The following is an 18,346-nucleotide window of genomic DNA, read 5'->3' as shown; positions in this document are numbered from 1 at the left end:
ATTACTATTACTATTATTTCTATTGTATTTGCAGCATTATAATGTTGATGTATAAAACTATTTTGCGCATATCATATATGCTTTATTATGTTTTTAAATGTATAAATAAAAACATTTTTATAATAAAATAATTATAAATATATTTTAAAAAATATTTTCAATCAATTTTATTTTTATTAGCAGTAGATGTGACGGTAATTGTACTATTTTTATTATTTCCATAAAAAATTAAAATTGTTTATATTCTATTAACAGCATTATAATGTTGATGTATAAAACCATTTTGAGCATATACTATATGTTTTATTATATTTTTAAAATTTATAAATAAAAACACATTTGTAATAAAATATTTATCATTACAAACATAAATATTTTCTAAAACATTTTTCTATCAATTGTATTATGATCAGCAGTACTTGTGACGGAAATGGTATTATTTTTATTATTTCCATAACTATTATAATTATTTATATTGTATTAGCAGCATTATAATGTTGATGTATACAACTATTTAGCGCATGTCATATATGTTTTATTATATTTTTTAAATTCATGAATAAAAACATTCTCATAATAAAATAATTATCATTATAAATATAAATATTTTAAAAAATATTTTCAATCAATTTTATTATTATTTGCAGTAGTTGTGACGGTAATTGTATTATTTTTATTCTTTACATAAATATGATTTATATTGTATTAGCAAGATTATAAAGTTGATCTATAAAACAATTTTGCGCATATATATGTTTTATTATATTTTCAAAATGTATAAATAAAAACACTTTTATAATAAAATTGTTATGAATACAAATATTTTGCAAAATATTTTTCAATCAATTTTATTACCATTAGCAGTAGTTGTGACAGTAATTTTATTATTTTTATTATTTCTATAACTATTATAATTATTTATATTGTATTAACATTATAATGTTGATGTATAAAACTATTTTGCGCTTATCATATGTTTTATTTTATTTTTAAATTTATGAATAAAAACACTTTTATAGTAAAATAATAATTGTAAATATTTTTAAAAATATTTTTCAATTAATTTTATTATTATTAGCACAAGTTATAAAGGTAATTTTTATTATTTCCATAAGTATTATAATTATTTCTACTGTATTAGCAGCATTTTAATATTGATGTATACAATTATTTTGTGCATATCATAAATGTTTTATTATATTTTTAAAATGTATAAATAAAAACATATAAAATAATTCTAATACTTTAGGTGGCCATATTTCATGCAGCATTCTTGAAAAGCTCCCCCTGCTGGCAAGACAGTGAACTGCCAAGGAAGGACACATATTGTACACTATGTATAAAAATGAAAGTTTTAAATAATTGAAAGTGTTTAATATTTCAGTTTTTTTCACATGATCGATATTTTTAGTGTATGTTCCCAGTCATGGAAAATGTCCTGCAAAAACAAAAAAAAAACAAAAAACTGAGGATGAAAGTTGAAGAGCGTCCTTAAACAGCAGAAGCTATAGTTAGCGAACATGACGTCATCCCGAGTCTAAGCTCTGGTGTTTATGTTTGACCGCCGCCATGACGTCATGAAGGAGCAGGTGTTATGTCAGCGTCATCCGTCAGAAGATTTGGAAATGTTCACCAGTGACAACAATCTTTGTTTCAGTTTCGATATTTGCAACTATAAAGACTTATAAGGAGACCACGTGGACATTGAAAAATACACTTCATTGACAACATTAATAAAAAGTAATTATTTCTTTTTTTAACGTAATGAAACGTGAGCAAGGTTCCCTTTAAGTGTAAATATTTTGCATTTAAGAATATTTCTTGAAATATTGGCTTAAAAAGTATATAATGAATTAGGTGTTTTATATTTGGAAGAATTAAAATATTGACATACTGCGCAGTATTTGTTTTATTGAATATTGTTCTGTTTCCAATCAATTGTATGTTTACAGTATTTAAAATTCTACATAAAAAAATTCTTCTAGATCAGAATAATTCTAAATTTCATCATTTAAGATTTTATTTGACAAAATCTTTAACTATTTCGAACACAACAATTACATTTTAAATATTTTCCTAATATACAAATCTTGTTCATATGTTCAATATGTATTCTAAACTTTCTTAATGTAATATTATACAATTTTGTTGTGTGTGTTTGTATATATGTAAATAAATAAATATATATGTGTGTGTGTGTGTGTTATATTACAAAGTCTGATAAAGGTATTTTGAAGATATATTTTTTTAAAATTGGGTTTTAAATTTAGTTTTTTTATAACAAAAATATTGTTTCTAAAATGTTGAATTTTTTTTATTCCAAAATAAAAACCGTAATTAGAAATGTTTTATTCTTGTGTATATATATATATAAAGAAAAAAATATGTATATAACTGTGTATTATGTATGTATTTATACATATTTGTATTTATATATATGTATATATACATGTATATATACACATATATACATGTATATCCTGTATATGCATGTATATATGTACATATATACATGTATATATACACATATATATACACAAATATATACACATATATATACATATATACACGTATATGTACATATATACACGTGTATATATACACGTGTATACATACATATATACATGTATACATATATGTATATATACACGTGTATATATACATATATACATGTATACATATATACACATGTATATATACACATGTACATATACATGTATATATACACATATATGTACATATATACATGTATATATAGACATATATACATGTATATATACACATATATATACATATATACACGTATATGTACATATATACACATGTATATATACACATGTACATACACATGTATATATACACATATATGTACATATATACATGTATATGTACATATATATACATGTATATATACACATATATGTACATATATACATGTATATATACATATATACATGTATATATACATGTATATATACACATATATACATGTATATATACACACATGCATACATATACACACACATATATATATATATATATATACATTTTTATATCTATATGTATATATCTATATGTATATATATATTTAAATGTTATGTTTGTAAAAGTGTTTATTTTTTTTCACAATAAAAGTTTAGTATGTTTAATATTTATAAATTTTTAGACCAGAATATCAAAAACTATGTATATATATATATATATTTTTTTATATTAAAATAATTTAATATTAAAAATAATTTCATCTGCGTCAAACATTTTGGAAAAGTTGCAACATGTATTTTTGTTTCCAAATATAAAGTGTGCATAGAGTGAAATAAACACCATGACTCGGGAATTTTATTGTGATACGGACAAAAAAAAAGACTTTTATTGTCATGTTAATGTCTGGACATACAAATCACATTCTGCGAATACAAAGAGGTTCAATCCGTACCTGACTTTATCTCCAAGTACAACCCTCCGTCTTCCTTTCTAGAACATGCTATCTACACAGAAAAATAGGAACATCAAACTGTATCGTTTGTACTTTTTAGCCCGATAGTCAAACTGCTGGACCACATTTCCTCTGAAAAAAACTGTGCAAGAATAAATCCCTTTTTTTTTTTTTTTTTTTAATATTTCATGAGACTTTTTCTTTTTTTTTTTTCCCTCTGGAGAATAAAAAAAGGCTCTTGATAATGAAATGCAAGGAAGTGACATAGATGAGCTACAGTAGAAATGCTCGTACCTTCTACTGTAGAATTTACTGGAAACCTGCAGCTAAACAAGTGCAAAAAACAGAACAAAACAAAGGAAAAAAAATAGTGGATTTTGGCACGACGAAAAACAGAACGCGGGAATATTTGTGTCTTCCCGTGTGGAAAACCAACAACAAAACCACTTAAATAACAGTGAAAAGTTACAGTTGTTACCCTGCAAATGTTGCTTCTTTTCATGAGAACATCACCTGACTGACAAGCAAGCACAAACAATACAAAAATAAAACATGCTAACTGGACTGTCAGATCTTCCCAGGTGTGTGACCCGGTCAAAATACATGTAATATATATTTATATATAGTATTCTTATTTATTTGTATATATATACTGTATATCTGCATACTCTATAGTCTTAATACATGTCAAAGAGGGAAGGATTGGTGTGTTTAGCCCTGGAGTTCATTCTGAGGAGTTCAACCCGTACTACCTTGGGAAAAAACAACAAAAAAAATACAAAAAGAAAAGAAAAATTTGACACGCGCTCGCCGCCCCCGCCGCACTGATCTCGGATCAGCCTTCAAGCTGCCCGTGGACCAGGCGTCTCCTGGCGAAGGCACTTCCGAAAGGCCCGTGAAAACACTCTCTGCTACGTGACGACGGAGTGATGAAAGACGATGCATAGAGTAAAGGTGTGGTGGTGTTTGTTGGCAGCTACATGTCTTGGTTTTTTTTTTGCGCTGATAGTCACGGGGTGGTGCTACTACGCTACTGTCCTTTTGAGGGACCCGCTCGACATCCATTGCTTTCGGTTTCCCTAGAGGTGGGGGGTTTGCCCACATCTGAGGTCCTCTCCAAGGTTTCACATAGTCAGCATTGTCACAGAATTCTCCCTGCCCACTGGGTGTGAGTTTTCCTTGCCCTTTTGTGGGTTCTTCCGAGGATGTTGTAGTCGTAATGATTCGTGCAGACCTTTGAGACATTTGTGATATTTGCTCCAAGTATAGTCCATCCATCCATCTATTTTCTACCGCTTATTCCCTTTAGGGGTCGCGGGGAGCGCTGGCGCCTATCTCAGCTACAATCGGGCGGAAGGCGGGGTACACCCTGGACAAGTCGCCACCTCATCGCAGGGCCAACACAGATAGACAGACAACATTCACACACTAGGGACCATTTAGTGTTGCCAATCAACATTTAACAGAAGCATTTAAGTCTCACCTTAAAACTCATCTGTATACTCTAGCCTTTAAATAGACCTCCTTTTTAGACCAGTTGATCTGCCGCTTCTTTTCTTTCTCCTATGTCCCGTCCGATGACCATGGATGAAGTACTGGCTGTCCAGAGTCGAGACCCAGGATGGACCGCTCGTCGGGACCCAGGATGGACCGCTTGCCTGTGTATCGGTTGGGGACATCTCTACGCTGCTGATCCGCCTCCGCTTGAGATGGTTTCCTGTGGACGGGACTCTCGCTGCTGTCTTGGATCCGCTTTGAACTGAACTCTCGCGGCTGTGTTGGAGCCACTATGGATTGAACTTTCACAGTATCATGTTAGACCCGCTCGACATCCATTGCTTTCGGTCCCCTAGAGGGGGGGGGGGGTTGCCCACATCTGAAGTCCTCTCCAAGGTTTCTCATAGTCAGCATTGTCACTGGCGTCCCACTGGATGTGAATTCTCCCTGCCCACTGGGTGTGAGTTTTCCTTGCCCTTTTGTGGGTTCTTCCGAGGATGTTGTAGTCGTAATGATTTGTGCAGTCCTTTGAGACATTTGTGATATTTGCTCCAAGTATAGTCCATCCATCCATCCATTTTCTACCGCTTATTCCCTTTCGGGGTCGCGGGGAGCGCTGGCGCCTATCTCAGCTACAATCGGGCGGAAGGCGGGGTACACCCTGGACAAGTCGCTACCTCATCGCAGGGCCAACACAGATAGACAGACAACATTCACACACTAGGGCCCATTTTAGTGTTGCCAATCAACATTTAACAGAAGCATTTAAGTCTCACCTTAAAACTCATCTGTATACTCTAGCCTTTAAATAGACCTCCTTTTTAGACCAGTTGATCTGCCGCTTCTATTCTTTCTCCTATGTCCCCCCCTCCCTTGTGGTCCGATGACCATGGATGAAGTATTGGCTGTCCAGAGTCGAGACCCAGGATGGACCGCTCGCCTGTGTATCGGTTGGGGACATCTCTACGCTGCTGGTCCGCCTCCGCTTGAGATGGTTTCCTGTGGACGGGACTCTCGCTGATGTCTTAGATCCGCTTTGAACTGAACTCTCGCGGCTGTGTTGGAGCCACTATGGATTGAACTTTCACAGTATCATGTTAGACCCGCTCGACATCCATTGCTTTCGGTCCCCTAGAGGGGGTGGGGGTTGCCCACATCTGAGGTCCTCTCCAAGGTTTCTCATAGTCAGCATTGTCACTGGCGTCCCACTGGATGTGAATTCTCCCTGCCCACTGGGTGTGAGTTTTCCTTGCCCTTTTGTGGGTTCTTCCGAGGATGTTGTAGTCGTAATGATTTGTGCAGTCCTTTGAGACATTTGTGATTTGGGGCTATATAAATAAACATTGATTGATTGATTGATTGATATCAGAGCTTTGAAGACGTTTGAATTATGCAAACTTCACGTTTCTTGATTTTGTCCGCAAGTTGCCTCGAGTTCAGTGTTTTTCAACCTGTTTTAGTTCTTGTCTTGCCCTCCTATTTTGGTGGTTTTGGTATTTTCCTGCAGCAGTTTCATGTCTTACTTCGGGCGATATTTCCCGTATCTACTTTGTTTTAGCAATCGAGAATATTTCAGTGGTTTTTATCCTTCTTTTCAAGAACCCTCATTCAACTGCTCTTCACGAGTGTCACACGACCACTTTCACACACCAACACAAAGGTCAGGATGCAGAAATATCAAGAAGGGCCACACCAAAAACAAAAACACACAAAAAAAAAATAGTCGCTCGTTTAGTGGATATAAAGTTGTAATATTACTATTAAAAAGGTATTTTTTTTTCCCCCTTACAATATTACGTCTTCATTCCTATTTCCATCCATCCATCCATCATCTTCCGCTTATCCGAGGTCGGGTCGCGGGGGCAACAGCCTAAGCAGGGAAACCCAGACTTCCCTCTCCCCAGCCACTTCGTCTAGCTCTTCCCGGGGGATCCCGAGGCGTTCCCAGGCCAGCCGGGAGACATAGTCTTCCCAACGTGTCCTGGGTCTTCCCCGTGGCCTCCTACCGGTTGGACGTGCCCTAGGAGGTGTTCGAGTGGCATCCTGACCAGATGCCCGAACCACCTCATCTGGCTCCTCTCGATGTGGAGGAGCAGCGGCTTTACTTTGAGTTCCTCCCGGATGGCAGAGCTTCTCACCCTATCTCTAAGGGAGAGCCCCAAACTCATTTGGGCCGCTTGTACCCGTGATCTTATCCTTTCGGTCATGACCCAAAGCTCATGACCATAGGTGAGGATGGGAACGTAGATCGACCGGTAAATTGAGAGCTTTACCTTCCGGCTCAGCTCCTTCTTCACCACAACGGATCGGTACAACGTCCGCATTACTGAAGACGCCGCACCGATCCGCCTGTCGATCTCACGATCCACTCTTCCCTCACTCGTGAACAAGACTCCGAGGTACTTGAACTCCTCCACTTGGGGCAGGGTCTCCTCCCCAACCCGGAGATGGCACTCCACCCTTTTCCGGGCGAGAACCATGGACTTGGAGGTGCTGATTCTCATTCCGGTCGCTTCACACTCGGCTGCGAACCGATCCAGTCAGAGCTGAAGATCCTGGTCAGATGAAGCCATCAGGACCACATGATCTGCAAAAAGCAGAGACCTAATCCTGCGGCCACCAAACCGGAACCCCTCAACGCCTTGACTGCGCCTAGAAATTCTGTCCATAAAAGTTATGAACAGAATGGGTGACAAAGGACAGCCTTGGCGGAGTCCAACCCTCACTGGAAATGTGTTCGACTTACTGCCAGCAATGCGGACCAAGTTCTGACACTGATCATACAGGGAGTGGACCGCCACAATAAGACAGTCCGATACCCCATACTCTCTGAGCACTCCCCACACGGTCCAATGCCTTCTCCAAGTCCACAAAGCACATGTAGACTGGTTGGGCAAACTCCCATGCACCCTCAAGAACCCTGCCGAGAGTATAGAGCTGGTCCACAGTTCCACGACCAGGACGAAAACCACACTGTTCCTCCTGAATCCGAGGTTCCACTATCCGGCGTAGCCTCCTCTCTAGTACACCTGAATAAACCTTACCGGGAAGGCTGAGGAGTGTGATCCCACCATAGTTGGAACACACCCTCCGGTCCCCCTTCTTAAAGAGAGGAACCACCACCCCCCCTTATTCCTATTTATCAAATTATTTTTCTTCTTTGGGAATAAATTTCACTTTCCTGACCAAAAATGGAGAAACAAAATGGACATGAATAGGGAAAAATATGCCTTTTTAAAAAAAAAAGAAAACATTTTTACAGTATTTAAAACAAATCCACTAACCCCTCTTCCATTGTGTGAAGTGAATTATATTTATATAGCGCTTTTCTCTAGTGACTCAAAGCACTTTACATAGTGAAACCCAGTATCTAAGTTACATTTAAACCAGTGTGGGTGGCACTGGGAGCAGGTGGGTAAAGTGTCTTGCCCAAGGCCACGACGGCAGTGACTAACTAGGATGGCACAAGCGGGAATCGAACCTGCAACCCTCAAGTTGCTGGCACGGCCACTCTACCAACCGAGCTATACCTGTATGTAACTTAGATATTGGGTTTCACTATGTAAAAGCGCTTTGAGTCACTAGAGAAAAAGCGCTATATAAATAAAATACACTTCACTTAATGTACCCTAAGATTTTTTGTTAAAATAACGCAATTTTTTGTTAAAATAACGCAATTTTTTGTTAAAATAACGCAATTTTTTGTGGTCCCCTTTATATAGAAAAGTATCTAAAAATACCGAAAAGTATCGAGAAGTGAAGTGAAGTGAATTATATTTATATAGCGCTTTTCTTAAGTGACTCAAAGCGCTTTACATAGTGAAACCCAATTTAAAGCAGTGTGGGTGGCACTGGGAGCAGGTGGGTAAAGTGTCTTGCCCAAGGACACAATGGCAGTGACTAGGATGGCGGAAGCGGGAATCGAACCTGCAACCCTCAAGTTGCTGGCACGGCCACTCTACCAACCGAGCTATACCTGTATGTAACGTAGATATTGGGTTTCACTATGCAAAAAAGCGCTTTGAGTCACTAGAGAAAAAGCGCTATATAAATAAAATACACTTCACTTAATGTGCCCTAAGATTCTTTGTTAAAATAACGCAATTTTTTGTTAAAATAACGCAATTTTTTGTTAAAATAACGCAATTTTATGTGGTCCCCTTTATATAGAAAAGTATCTAAAAATACCGAAAAGTATCGAGAAGTGAAGTGAAGTGAATTATATTTATATAGCGCTTTTCTCAAGTGACTCAAAGCGCTTTACATAGTGAAACCCAATATCTAAGTTACATTTAAACCAGTGTGGGTGGCACTGGGAGCAGGTGGGTAAAGTGTCTTGCCCAAGGACACAACGGCAGTGACAAGGATGGCGGAAGCGGGAATCGAACCTGCAACCCTCAAGTTGCTGGCACGGCCACTCTACCAACCGAGCTATACCGCCTCACTATTTTCATGTAAATAGTCATGAAAATAAAAAAAAACTCATTGAAATGAGAAGATGTGTCCAAACTTTTGGCCTGTAATGTAAATATATATATAAAAAAAGGATATCATAAACATATCCCGTATTTTTCGGTCTATAAGTCGCAGTTTTTTCATAGTTTGGCCAGGGGTGCGACTTATACTCAGGCGCGACTTATATGTGAGATTATTAACACATTACCGTAAAATATCAAACAATATTATTTAGCTCATTCACGTAAGAGACTAGACGTGTAAGATTTCATGGGATTTATGGATTAGGAGTGAGAGATAGTTTGGTAAAGGTATAGAATGTTCTATATGTTATAGAACATGCTATACCATAATATGTTAGGTTATTTATGCCTCATATAACGTACACTTATTCAGCCTGTTGTTCACTATTCTTTATTTATTTTAAATTGCCTATCAAATGTCTATTCTTGGTGTTGGCTTTTATCAAATAAATTTCCCCAAAAAATGCGACTTATACTCCAGTGCGACTTATATATGATTTTTTCCTTCTTTATTATGCATTTTCAGCAGGTGCGACTTATACTCCGAGAAATACAGTAGCTGTTTATGGCACGTTGCTTTTCAGACTAAGGTGGGAATTTGGACTTTATTCACTACCCAATGATGTTATTCTTGTAAAATTCGAACCTTATTTTCATTAAAAATAACACTAAATACATGATTTTATTATTGTAATAGCTTTTAAATAACAATATAACAACTTTATTCTTGTCTGTTTTTTCAGTGTTTTTCAGTGCGGCCCTAAGGGTGTGTGTGTGTGTGTGTGTGTGTGTGTGTGTGTGTGTGTGTGTGTGTGTGTGTGTGTGTGAGCATGATTAGTGTTATAGTTAGTGTGCAGAGGAGGTAAAGGCAAGTGGGAGACTGTTGGACAGTATAGTTAAAGAGAGTGAAGAGACACAGAAGACACACAAAAAACACACATTTTTTTGGGTGTGGGGACTAAAGTATCTTTGGGGGAGGACACGCGGGATCACTTTGAGTCTCTTCAGTACTGACATGAAATGAGGAAAACTAGACAGCGACAATTGAGATAGTGTAGCTGGTTAGTGTGTGACTGGGGTTTACTTGCTGTGTGTGTGTGTGTGTGTGTGCGTGTGTGTTTGGGATGAGTGCCACCCTGGTCCACTAGGGGCAGCCAAGTGGAGTCCACAGGACTTTACTTTGTTCTTGATCCACTATGGTGGTGATCTGAGTGCAAATGTAAGGGAGGGAGCCGCCCTGGACGATACCTGCAAAGACACACGTGGCATTAAGTCAACGCACGCATGCACGCTCGCACGCACGCACGCACGCACGCTCGCACGCACGCACGCACGCACGCACGCACGCACGCACGCTCGCACGCACGCTCGCACGCACGCACGCTCGCACGCTCGCACGCACGCACGCTCGCACGCACGCACGTACGCACGCACACACTTGTATTTCTTACCTTCTTGAGACTTACAAAAAAATGCCTACCTCTTTAGGACCAGCCTTTCTAGATATATAAATATGTGTATTTACAACATTACTAATATATACATACTATGCAAATATAAAAAAGGTAAGATTTTAGTTATTTTAATTTTTTGTAATCGTTTTTTAATCTTTAATATTTACTTCAAGTTATTACAGTAAGTCTTTATACATTTTTATTTTATTTTATTATTAATTTTGGCCTAAGGGAGCGCATTTCAATTTCCTAAACACACTTGTTATTTCATATGTTGACCAAACTTTTGGCCTAAGGGGGTACATTTTAATTCCCTAAACACACTTGTTATTTCATATGTTGACCAAAATTTTGGCTTAAGGGGGTACATTTCAATTCCCTAAACACACTTGTTATTTCATATGTTGAACAAAGGGGGAACACTCAATTTGAAAATTCCCTCCTTTTTGGGACCACCCTAATGATAATAGATTTCACCACCAGGGGTGCAAATGAGACATTCTCTATTAGATGTAATGGTTTTCTGTATTGGGACCATGACTTATGTCCTCACTTGTTCACCGGTCCTTATATGGACGCTACTTTTCCTTGATGTCTCAGGTAGAGTAGAAATACAAGAACACACACACACACACACACACACACACACACACACACAAACACTCTTGTATTTCTTACCTTCTTGAGACTTACAAAAAATGCCTACCTCTTTAGGACCAGCCTTTCTAGACATATAAAGATGTGTATTTACAACAATAATATATACATACTATGCAAATATAAAAAAGGTAAGCTTTTAGTTATTTTATTTTTTTGTAATCGGTTTTTAATCTTTAATATTTACTTCAAGTTATTACAGTATATCTCTTTATACATTTTTAATTTATTTTATTGTTAATTTTGGCCTAAAGGGGTACATTTCAATTTCCTAAACGCACTTGTTATTTCATATGTTGACCAAAATTTGGGCCTAAGGGGGTACATTTCAATTCCCTAGACACACTTGTTATTTCATATGTTGACCAAAATTTGGGCCTAAGGGGGTACATTTAAATGTCCTAAACACACTTATTTCATATGTTGACCAACATTTTGGCCTAAGGGTTTACATTTCAATTTCCTAAACACACTTGTTATTTCATATGTTGACCAAAGGGGGAACACTCAATTTGAAAATTCCCTCCTTTTTGGGACCACCCTAATGATAATATATTTCACCACCAGGGGTGCAAATGAGACATTCTCTATTAGATGCAATGGTTTTCCGTATTGGGACCATGACTTATGTCCTCACTTGTTCACCGGTCCTCATATGGACGCTACTTTTCCTTGATGTCTCAAGAAGGGTAGAAATACAACACACACACACACACACACACACACACACACACACACACACACACACACACACACACACTCTCTTGTAGTTCTTACCTTCTTGAGACTTACAAAAAAATGCCTACCTCTTTAGGACCACCCTTTCTAGATATATAAATATGTGTATTTACAACATTATTAATATATACATACTATGCAAACATAAAAAACGTAAGCTTTTAGTTATTTTTTTTTTGTAATCGGTTTTTAATCTTTAATATTTACTTCAAGTTATTACAGTATGCCTCTTTATACATTTTTTATTTATTTTATTATTAATTTTGGCCTAAAAGGGTACATTTCAATTTCCTAAACACACTTATTTCATATGTTGACCAAAATTTTGGCCTAAGGGGGTACATTTCAATTTCCTAAACACACTTGTTATTTCATATGTTGACCAAACTTTTGGCCTAAGGGGGTACATTTCAATTTCCTAAACACACTTGTTATTTCATATGTTGACCAAAATTTGGGCCTAAGGGGGTACATTTCAATTTCCTAAACACACTTGTTATTTCATATGTTGACCAAAGGGGGAACACTCAATTTGAAAATTCCCTCCATTTTGGGACCACCCTAATGATAATAGATTTCACCACCAGGGGTGCAAATGAGACATTCTCTATTAGATGTAATGGTTTTCTGTATTGGGACCATGACTTATGTCCTCACTTGTTCACCGGTCCTCATATGGACGCTACTTTTCCTTGATGTCTCAAGAAGGGTAGAAATACAACACACACACACACACACACACACACATTCTTGTATTTCTTACCTTCTTGAGACTTACAAAAAAATGCCTCCCTCTTTAGGACCAGCCTTTCTAGATATATAAATATGTGTATTTACAACATTATTAATATATACATACTATGCAAATATAAAAAAGGTAAGCTTTTAGTTATTTTATTTTTTGTAATCGGTTTTTAATCTTTAATATTTACTTCAAGTTATTACAGTATGTCTCTTTATACATTTTTAATTTATTTTATTATTAATTTTGGCCTAAAGGGGTACATTTCAATTTCCTAAACACACTTGTTATTTCATATGTTGACCAAAATTTTGGCCTAAGGGGGTACATTTCAATTCCCTAAACACACTTGTTATTTCATATGTTGACCAACATTTGGGCCTAAGGGGGTACATTTCAATTTCCTAAACAAACTTGTTATTTCATATGTTGACCAAAGGGGGAACACTCAATTTGAAAATTCCCTCCTTTTTGGGACCACCCTAATGTTGATATATTTCACCACCAGGGGTGCAAATGAGACATTCTCTATTAGATGTAATGGTTTTCCGTATTGGGACCATGACTTATGTCCTCACTTGTTCACCAGTCCTCATATGGCCGCTACTTTTACTTGTTGATGTCACAAGAAGGGTAGAAATACAACACACACACACACACACACACACACACACACACACACACACACACACACACACACACACACACACACACACATACATTCTTGTATTTCTTACCTTCTTGAGACTTACAAAAAAATGCCTACCTCTTTAGGACCAGCCTTTCTAGATATATAAAGATGTGTATTTACAACATTACTAATATATACATACTATGCAAATATAAAAAAGGTAAGCTTTTAGTTATTTTTTTTGTAATCGGTTTTTAATCTTTAATATTTACTTCAAGTTATTACAGTATGTCTCTTTATACATTTTTAATTCATTTTATTTTTAATTTTGGCCTAAAGGGGTACATTTCAATTTCCTAAACACACTTGTTTTTTCATATGTTGACCAAAATTTGGGCCTAAGGGGGTACATTTCAATTCCCTAAACACACTTATTTCATATGTTGACCAAACTTTTGGCCTAAGGGGGTACATTTATATTCCCTAAACACACTTGTTATTTCATATGTTGAACAAAGGGGGAACACTCAATTTGAAAATTCCCTCCTTTTAGGGACCACCCTAATGTTGATATATTTCACCACCAGGGGTGCAAATGAGACATTCTCTATTAGATGCAATGGTTTTACGTATTGGGACCATGACTTATGTCCTCACTTGTTCACCGGTCCTCATATGGACGCTACTTTTCCTTGTTGATGTCTCCAGAAGGGTAGAAATACAACACACACACACACACACACACACACACACACACACACACACACACACACACACACACACACACACACACACACACACACACACACACACACACATTCTTGTATTTCTTACCTTCTTGAGACTTACAAAAAATGCCTCCCTCTATAGGACCAGCCTTTCTAGATATATAAAGATGTGTATTTACAACATTATTAATATATACATACTATGCAAATATAAAAAAGGTAAGCTTTTAGTTATTTTTTTTTTGTAATCGGTTTTTAATCTTTAATATTTACTTCAAGTTATTACTGTTTGTCTCTTTATACATTTTTAATTTATTTTATTATTAATTTTGGCCTAAAGGGGTACATTTCAATTTCCTAAACACACTTGTTATTTCATATGTTGACCAAACTTTTGGCCTAAGGGGGTACATTTCAATTTCCTAAACACACTTGTTATTTCATATGTTGACCAACATTTTGGCCTAAGGGTTTACATTTCAATTTCCTAAACACACTTGTTATTTCATATGTTGACCAAAGGGGGAACACTCAATTTGAAAATTCCCTCCATTTTGGGACCACCCTAATGATAATAGATTTCACCACCAGGGGTGCAAATGAGACATTCTCTTTTAGATGTAATGGTTTTCCGTATTGGGACCATGACTTATTTCCTCACTTGTTCACCGGTCCTCATATGGACGCTACTTTTCCTTGATGTCTCAAGAAGGGTAGAAATACAACACACACACACACACACACACACACACACACACACACGCACACACACACACACACACACACACACACACACACACACACACACATTCTTGTATTTCTTACCTTCTTGAGACTTACAAAAAAATGCCTACCTCTTTAGGACCACCCTTTCTAGATATATAAAGATGTGTATTTACAACATTACTAATGTATAGATACTATTCAAATATAAAAAAGGTAAGCTTTTAGTTATTTTTTTTGTAATCGGTTTTTAATCTTTAATATTTACTTCAAGTTATTACAGTATGTCTCTTTATACATTTTTAATTCATTTTATTTTTGATTTTGGCCTAAAGGGGTACATTTCAATTTCCTAAACACACTTGTTATTTCATATATTAACCAAAATTTTGGCCCTCGGGGGTACATTTCAATTCCCTAAACACAATTGTTATTTCATATGTTGACCAAACTTTTGGCCTAAGGGGGTACATTTCAATTTCCTAAACACACTTGTTATTTCATATGTTGACCAAAATTTTGGCCTAAGGGGGTACATTTCAATTTCCTAAACACACTTGTTATTTCATATGTTGACCAAAGGGGGAACACTCAATTTGAAAATTCCCTCCATTTTGGGACCACCCTAATGATAATAGATTTCACCACCAGGGGTGCAAATGAGACATTCTCTATTAGATGTAATGGTTTTACGTATTGGGACCATGACTTATGTCCTCACTTGTTCACCGGTCCTCATATGGACGCTACTTTTCCTTGATGTCTCAGGTAGAGTAGAAATACAAGAACACACACACACACACACACACACACACACACACACACACACACACACACACACACACACACACACACACACACACACACACACACACACACACACACACACACACACACACACACACACACACCTGTGAAGAACTTGCTGTAGTCCTGCTCGATCTTCTGCGCACTTTCAAACTGCTCCTTGGAATGTTTCTGAGAGACTTTATCCCGCAGGTAGACAGGATCTTTCTGCTCCCTGTGGAAGGTTGAAGTACATGTGACCTTGACTCCCAAACATCATTCTCTACTGATCAATAGAAACAATCCATCAATCCAGTCACTGCTGTTGTGTCCTTGGGCAAGACACTTTACCCACCTGCTCCCAGTGCCACCCACACTGGTTTAAATGTGTGAAGTGAAATGAATTATATTTATATAGCGCTTTTCTCTAGTGACTCAAAGCGCTTTACATAGTGAAACCCAATATCTAAGTTACATTTAAACCAGTGTGGGTGGCACTGGGAGCAGGTGGGTAAAGTGTCTTGCCCAAGGACACAACGGCAGTGACTAGGATGGCAGAAGCAGGAATCGAACCTGCAACCCTCAAGTTGCTGGCACGGCCACTCTACCAACCGAGCTATACCTGTATGTAACGTAGATATTGGGTTTCACTATGTAAAAGCGCTTTGAGTCACTAGAGAAAAAGCGCTATATAAATAAAATACACTTCACTTAATGTACCCTAAGATTTTTTGTTAAAATAACGCGATTTTTTTGTTAAAATAACGCAATTTTTGGTTAAAATAACGCAATTTTTTGTGGTCCCCTTTATATAGAAAAGTATCTAAAAATAGCGAAAAGTATCGAGAAGTGAAGTGAATTATATTTATATAGCGCTTTTCTCTAGTGACTCAAAGCGCTTTACATAGTGAAACCCAATATCTAAGTGACATTTAAACCAGTGTGGATGGCACTGGGAGCAGGTGGGTAAAGTGTCTTGCCCAAGGACACAACGGCAGTGACTAGGATGGCGGAAGCGGGAATCGAACCTGCAACCCTCAAGTTGCTGGCACGGCCGCTCTACCAACCGAGCTATACCTGTATGTAACGTAGATATTGGGTTTCACTATGTAAAAGCGCTTTGAGTCACTAGAGAAAAAGCGCTATATAAATAAAATACACTTCACTTAATGTACCCTAAGATTTTTTGTTAAAATAACGCGATTTTTTTGTTAAAATAACGCAATTTTTGGTTAAAATAACGCAATTTTTTGTGGTCCCCTTTATATAGAAAAGTATCTAAAAATAGCGAAAAGTATCGAGAAGTGAAGTGAATTATATTTATATAGCGCTTTTCTCTAGTGACTCAAAGCGCTTTACATAGTGAAACCCAATATCTAAGTGACATTTAAACCAGTGTGGATGGCACTGGGAGCAGGTGGGTAAAGTGTCTTGCCCAAGGACACAACGGCAGTGACTAGGATGGCGGAAGCGGGAATCGAACCTGCAACCCTCAAGTTGCTGGCACGGCCGCTCTACCAACCGAGCTATACCTGTATGTAACGTAGATATTGGGTTTCACTATGTAAAAGCGCTTTGAGTCACTAGAGAAAAAGCGCTATATAAATAAAATACACTTCACTTAATGTACCCTAAGATTTTTTGTTAAAATAACGCGATTTTTTTGTTAAAATAACGCAATTTTTGGTTAAAATAACGCAATTTTTTGTGGTCCCCTTTATATAGAAAAGTATCTAAAAATACCGAAAAGTATCGAGAAGTGAAGTGAAGTGAATTATATTTATATAGCGCTTTTCTCTAGTGACTCAAAGCGCTTTACATAGTGAAACCCAATATCTAAGTGACATTTAAACCAGTGTGGGTGGCACTGGGAGCAGGTGGGTAAAGTGTCTTGCCCAAGGACACAACGGCAGTGACTAGGATGGCACAAGCGGGAATCAAACCTGCAACCCTCAAGTTGCTGGCACGGCCACTCTACCAACCGAGCTATACCTGTATGTAACTTAGATGTTGGGTTTCACTATGTAAAAGCGCTTTGAGTCACTAGAGAAAAAGCGCTATATAAATAAAATACACTTCACTTAATGTACCTTAAGATTTTTTGTTAAAATAACGCGATTTTTTTGTTAAAATAACGCAATTTTTTGTTAAAATAACGCAATTTTTTGTTAAAATAACGCAATTTTTTGTTAAAATAACGCAAATTTTTGTTAAAATAATGCTATTTTTGTGGTCCCCTTTATATAGAAAAGTATCTAAAAATACCGAAAAGTATCGAGATACTTTTTTGTACCGGTACCAAAATAATGGTATCAGTACAACACTATTTGGCAATAAAAATCCGTGTCAGAGTGATACCAATAAAGTCTCAACCTTGTGTACAAAACATTTTCCCACTTACTTGATCTGCTTGGCGTTTTTGTAGCGCACAAAGACCACAATAGGATAAATGTGAACGCTGTGCAGTCTCTCGATG

At 36.8% G+C, this 18,346-nt stretch overlaps 1 protein-coding gene across 3 annotated transcripts in view; it reads right to left on the bottom strand.

Moving 5' to 3' along the window:
* Nucleotides 1–3,337: 3,337 nt before the first annotated feature.
* The window catches only part of dlg5a (discs, large homolog 5a (Drosophila)), a 211,297-nt gene continuing 196,288 nt past the window's right edge, over nucleotides 3,338–18,346 (bottom strand). For all 3 annotated transcript variants that reach the window (XM_061911763.1, XM_061911764.1, XM_061911765.1), the window contains 3 exons: nucleotides 18,272–18,346; nucleotides 15,996–16,105; nucleotides 3,338–10,659 (listed from right to left, as the gene is read on the bottom strand). The exon at nucleotides 18,272–18,346 is cut by the window's right edge and continues 35 nt beyond it. In XM_061911763.1, the coding sequence (XP_061767747.1) occupies nucleotides 10,556–10,659; nucleotides 15,996–16,105; nucleotides 18,272–18,346 (289 nt within the window). In that variant the 3' untranslated portion in view covers nucleotides 3,338–10,555. The remainder of the gene's footprint in view (nucleotides 10,660–15,995; nucleotides 16,106–18,271) is intronic.

Source organism: Nerophis ophidion, linkage group LG09 (genome assembly GCF_033978795.1).
Source record: "Nerophis ophidion isolate RoL-2023_Sa linkage group LG09, RoL_Noph_v1.0, whole genome shotgun sequence".
NCBI lineage: Eukaryota > Metazoa > Chordata > Actinopteri > Syngnathiformes > Syngnathidae > Nerophis > Nerophis ophidion.
Note: the sequence above shows the minus strand (reverse complement) of the source record. Positions and strands in the feature narration are given on the sequence as shown.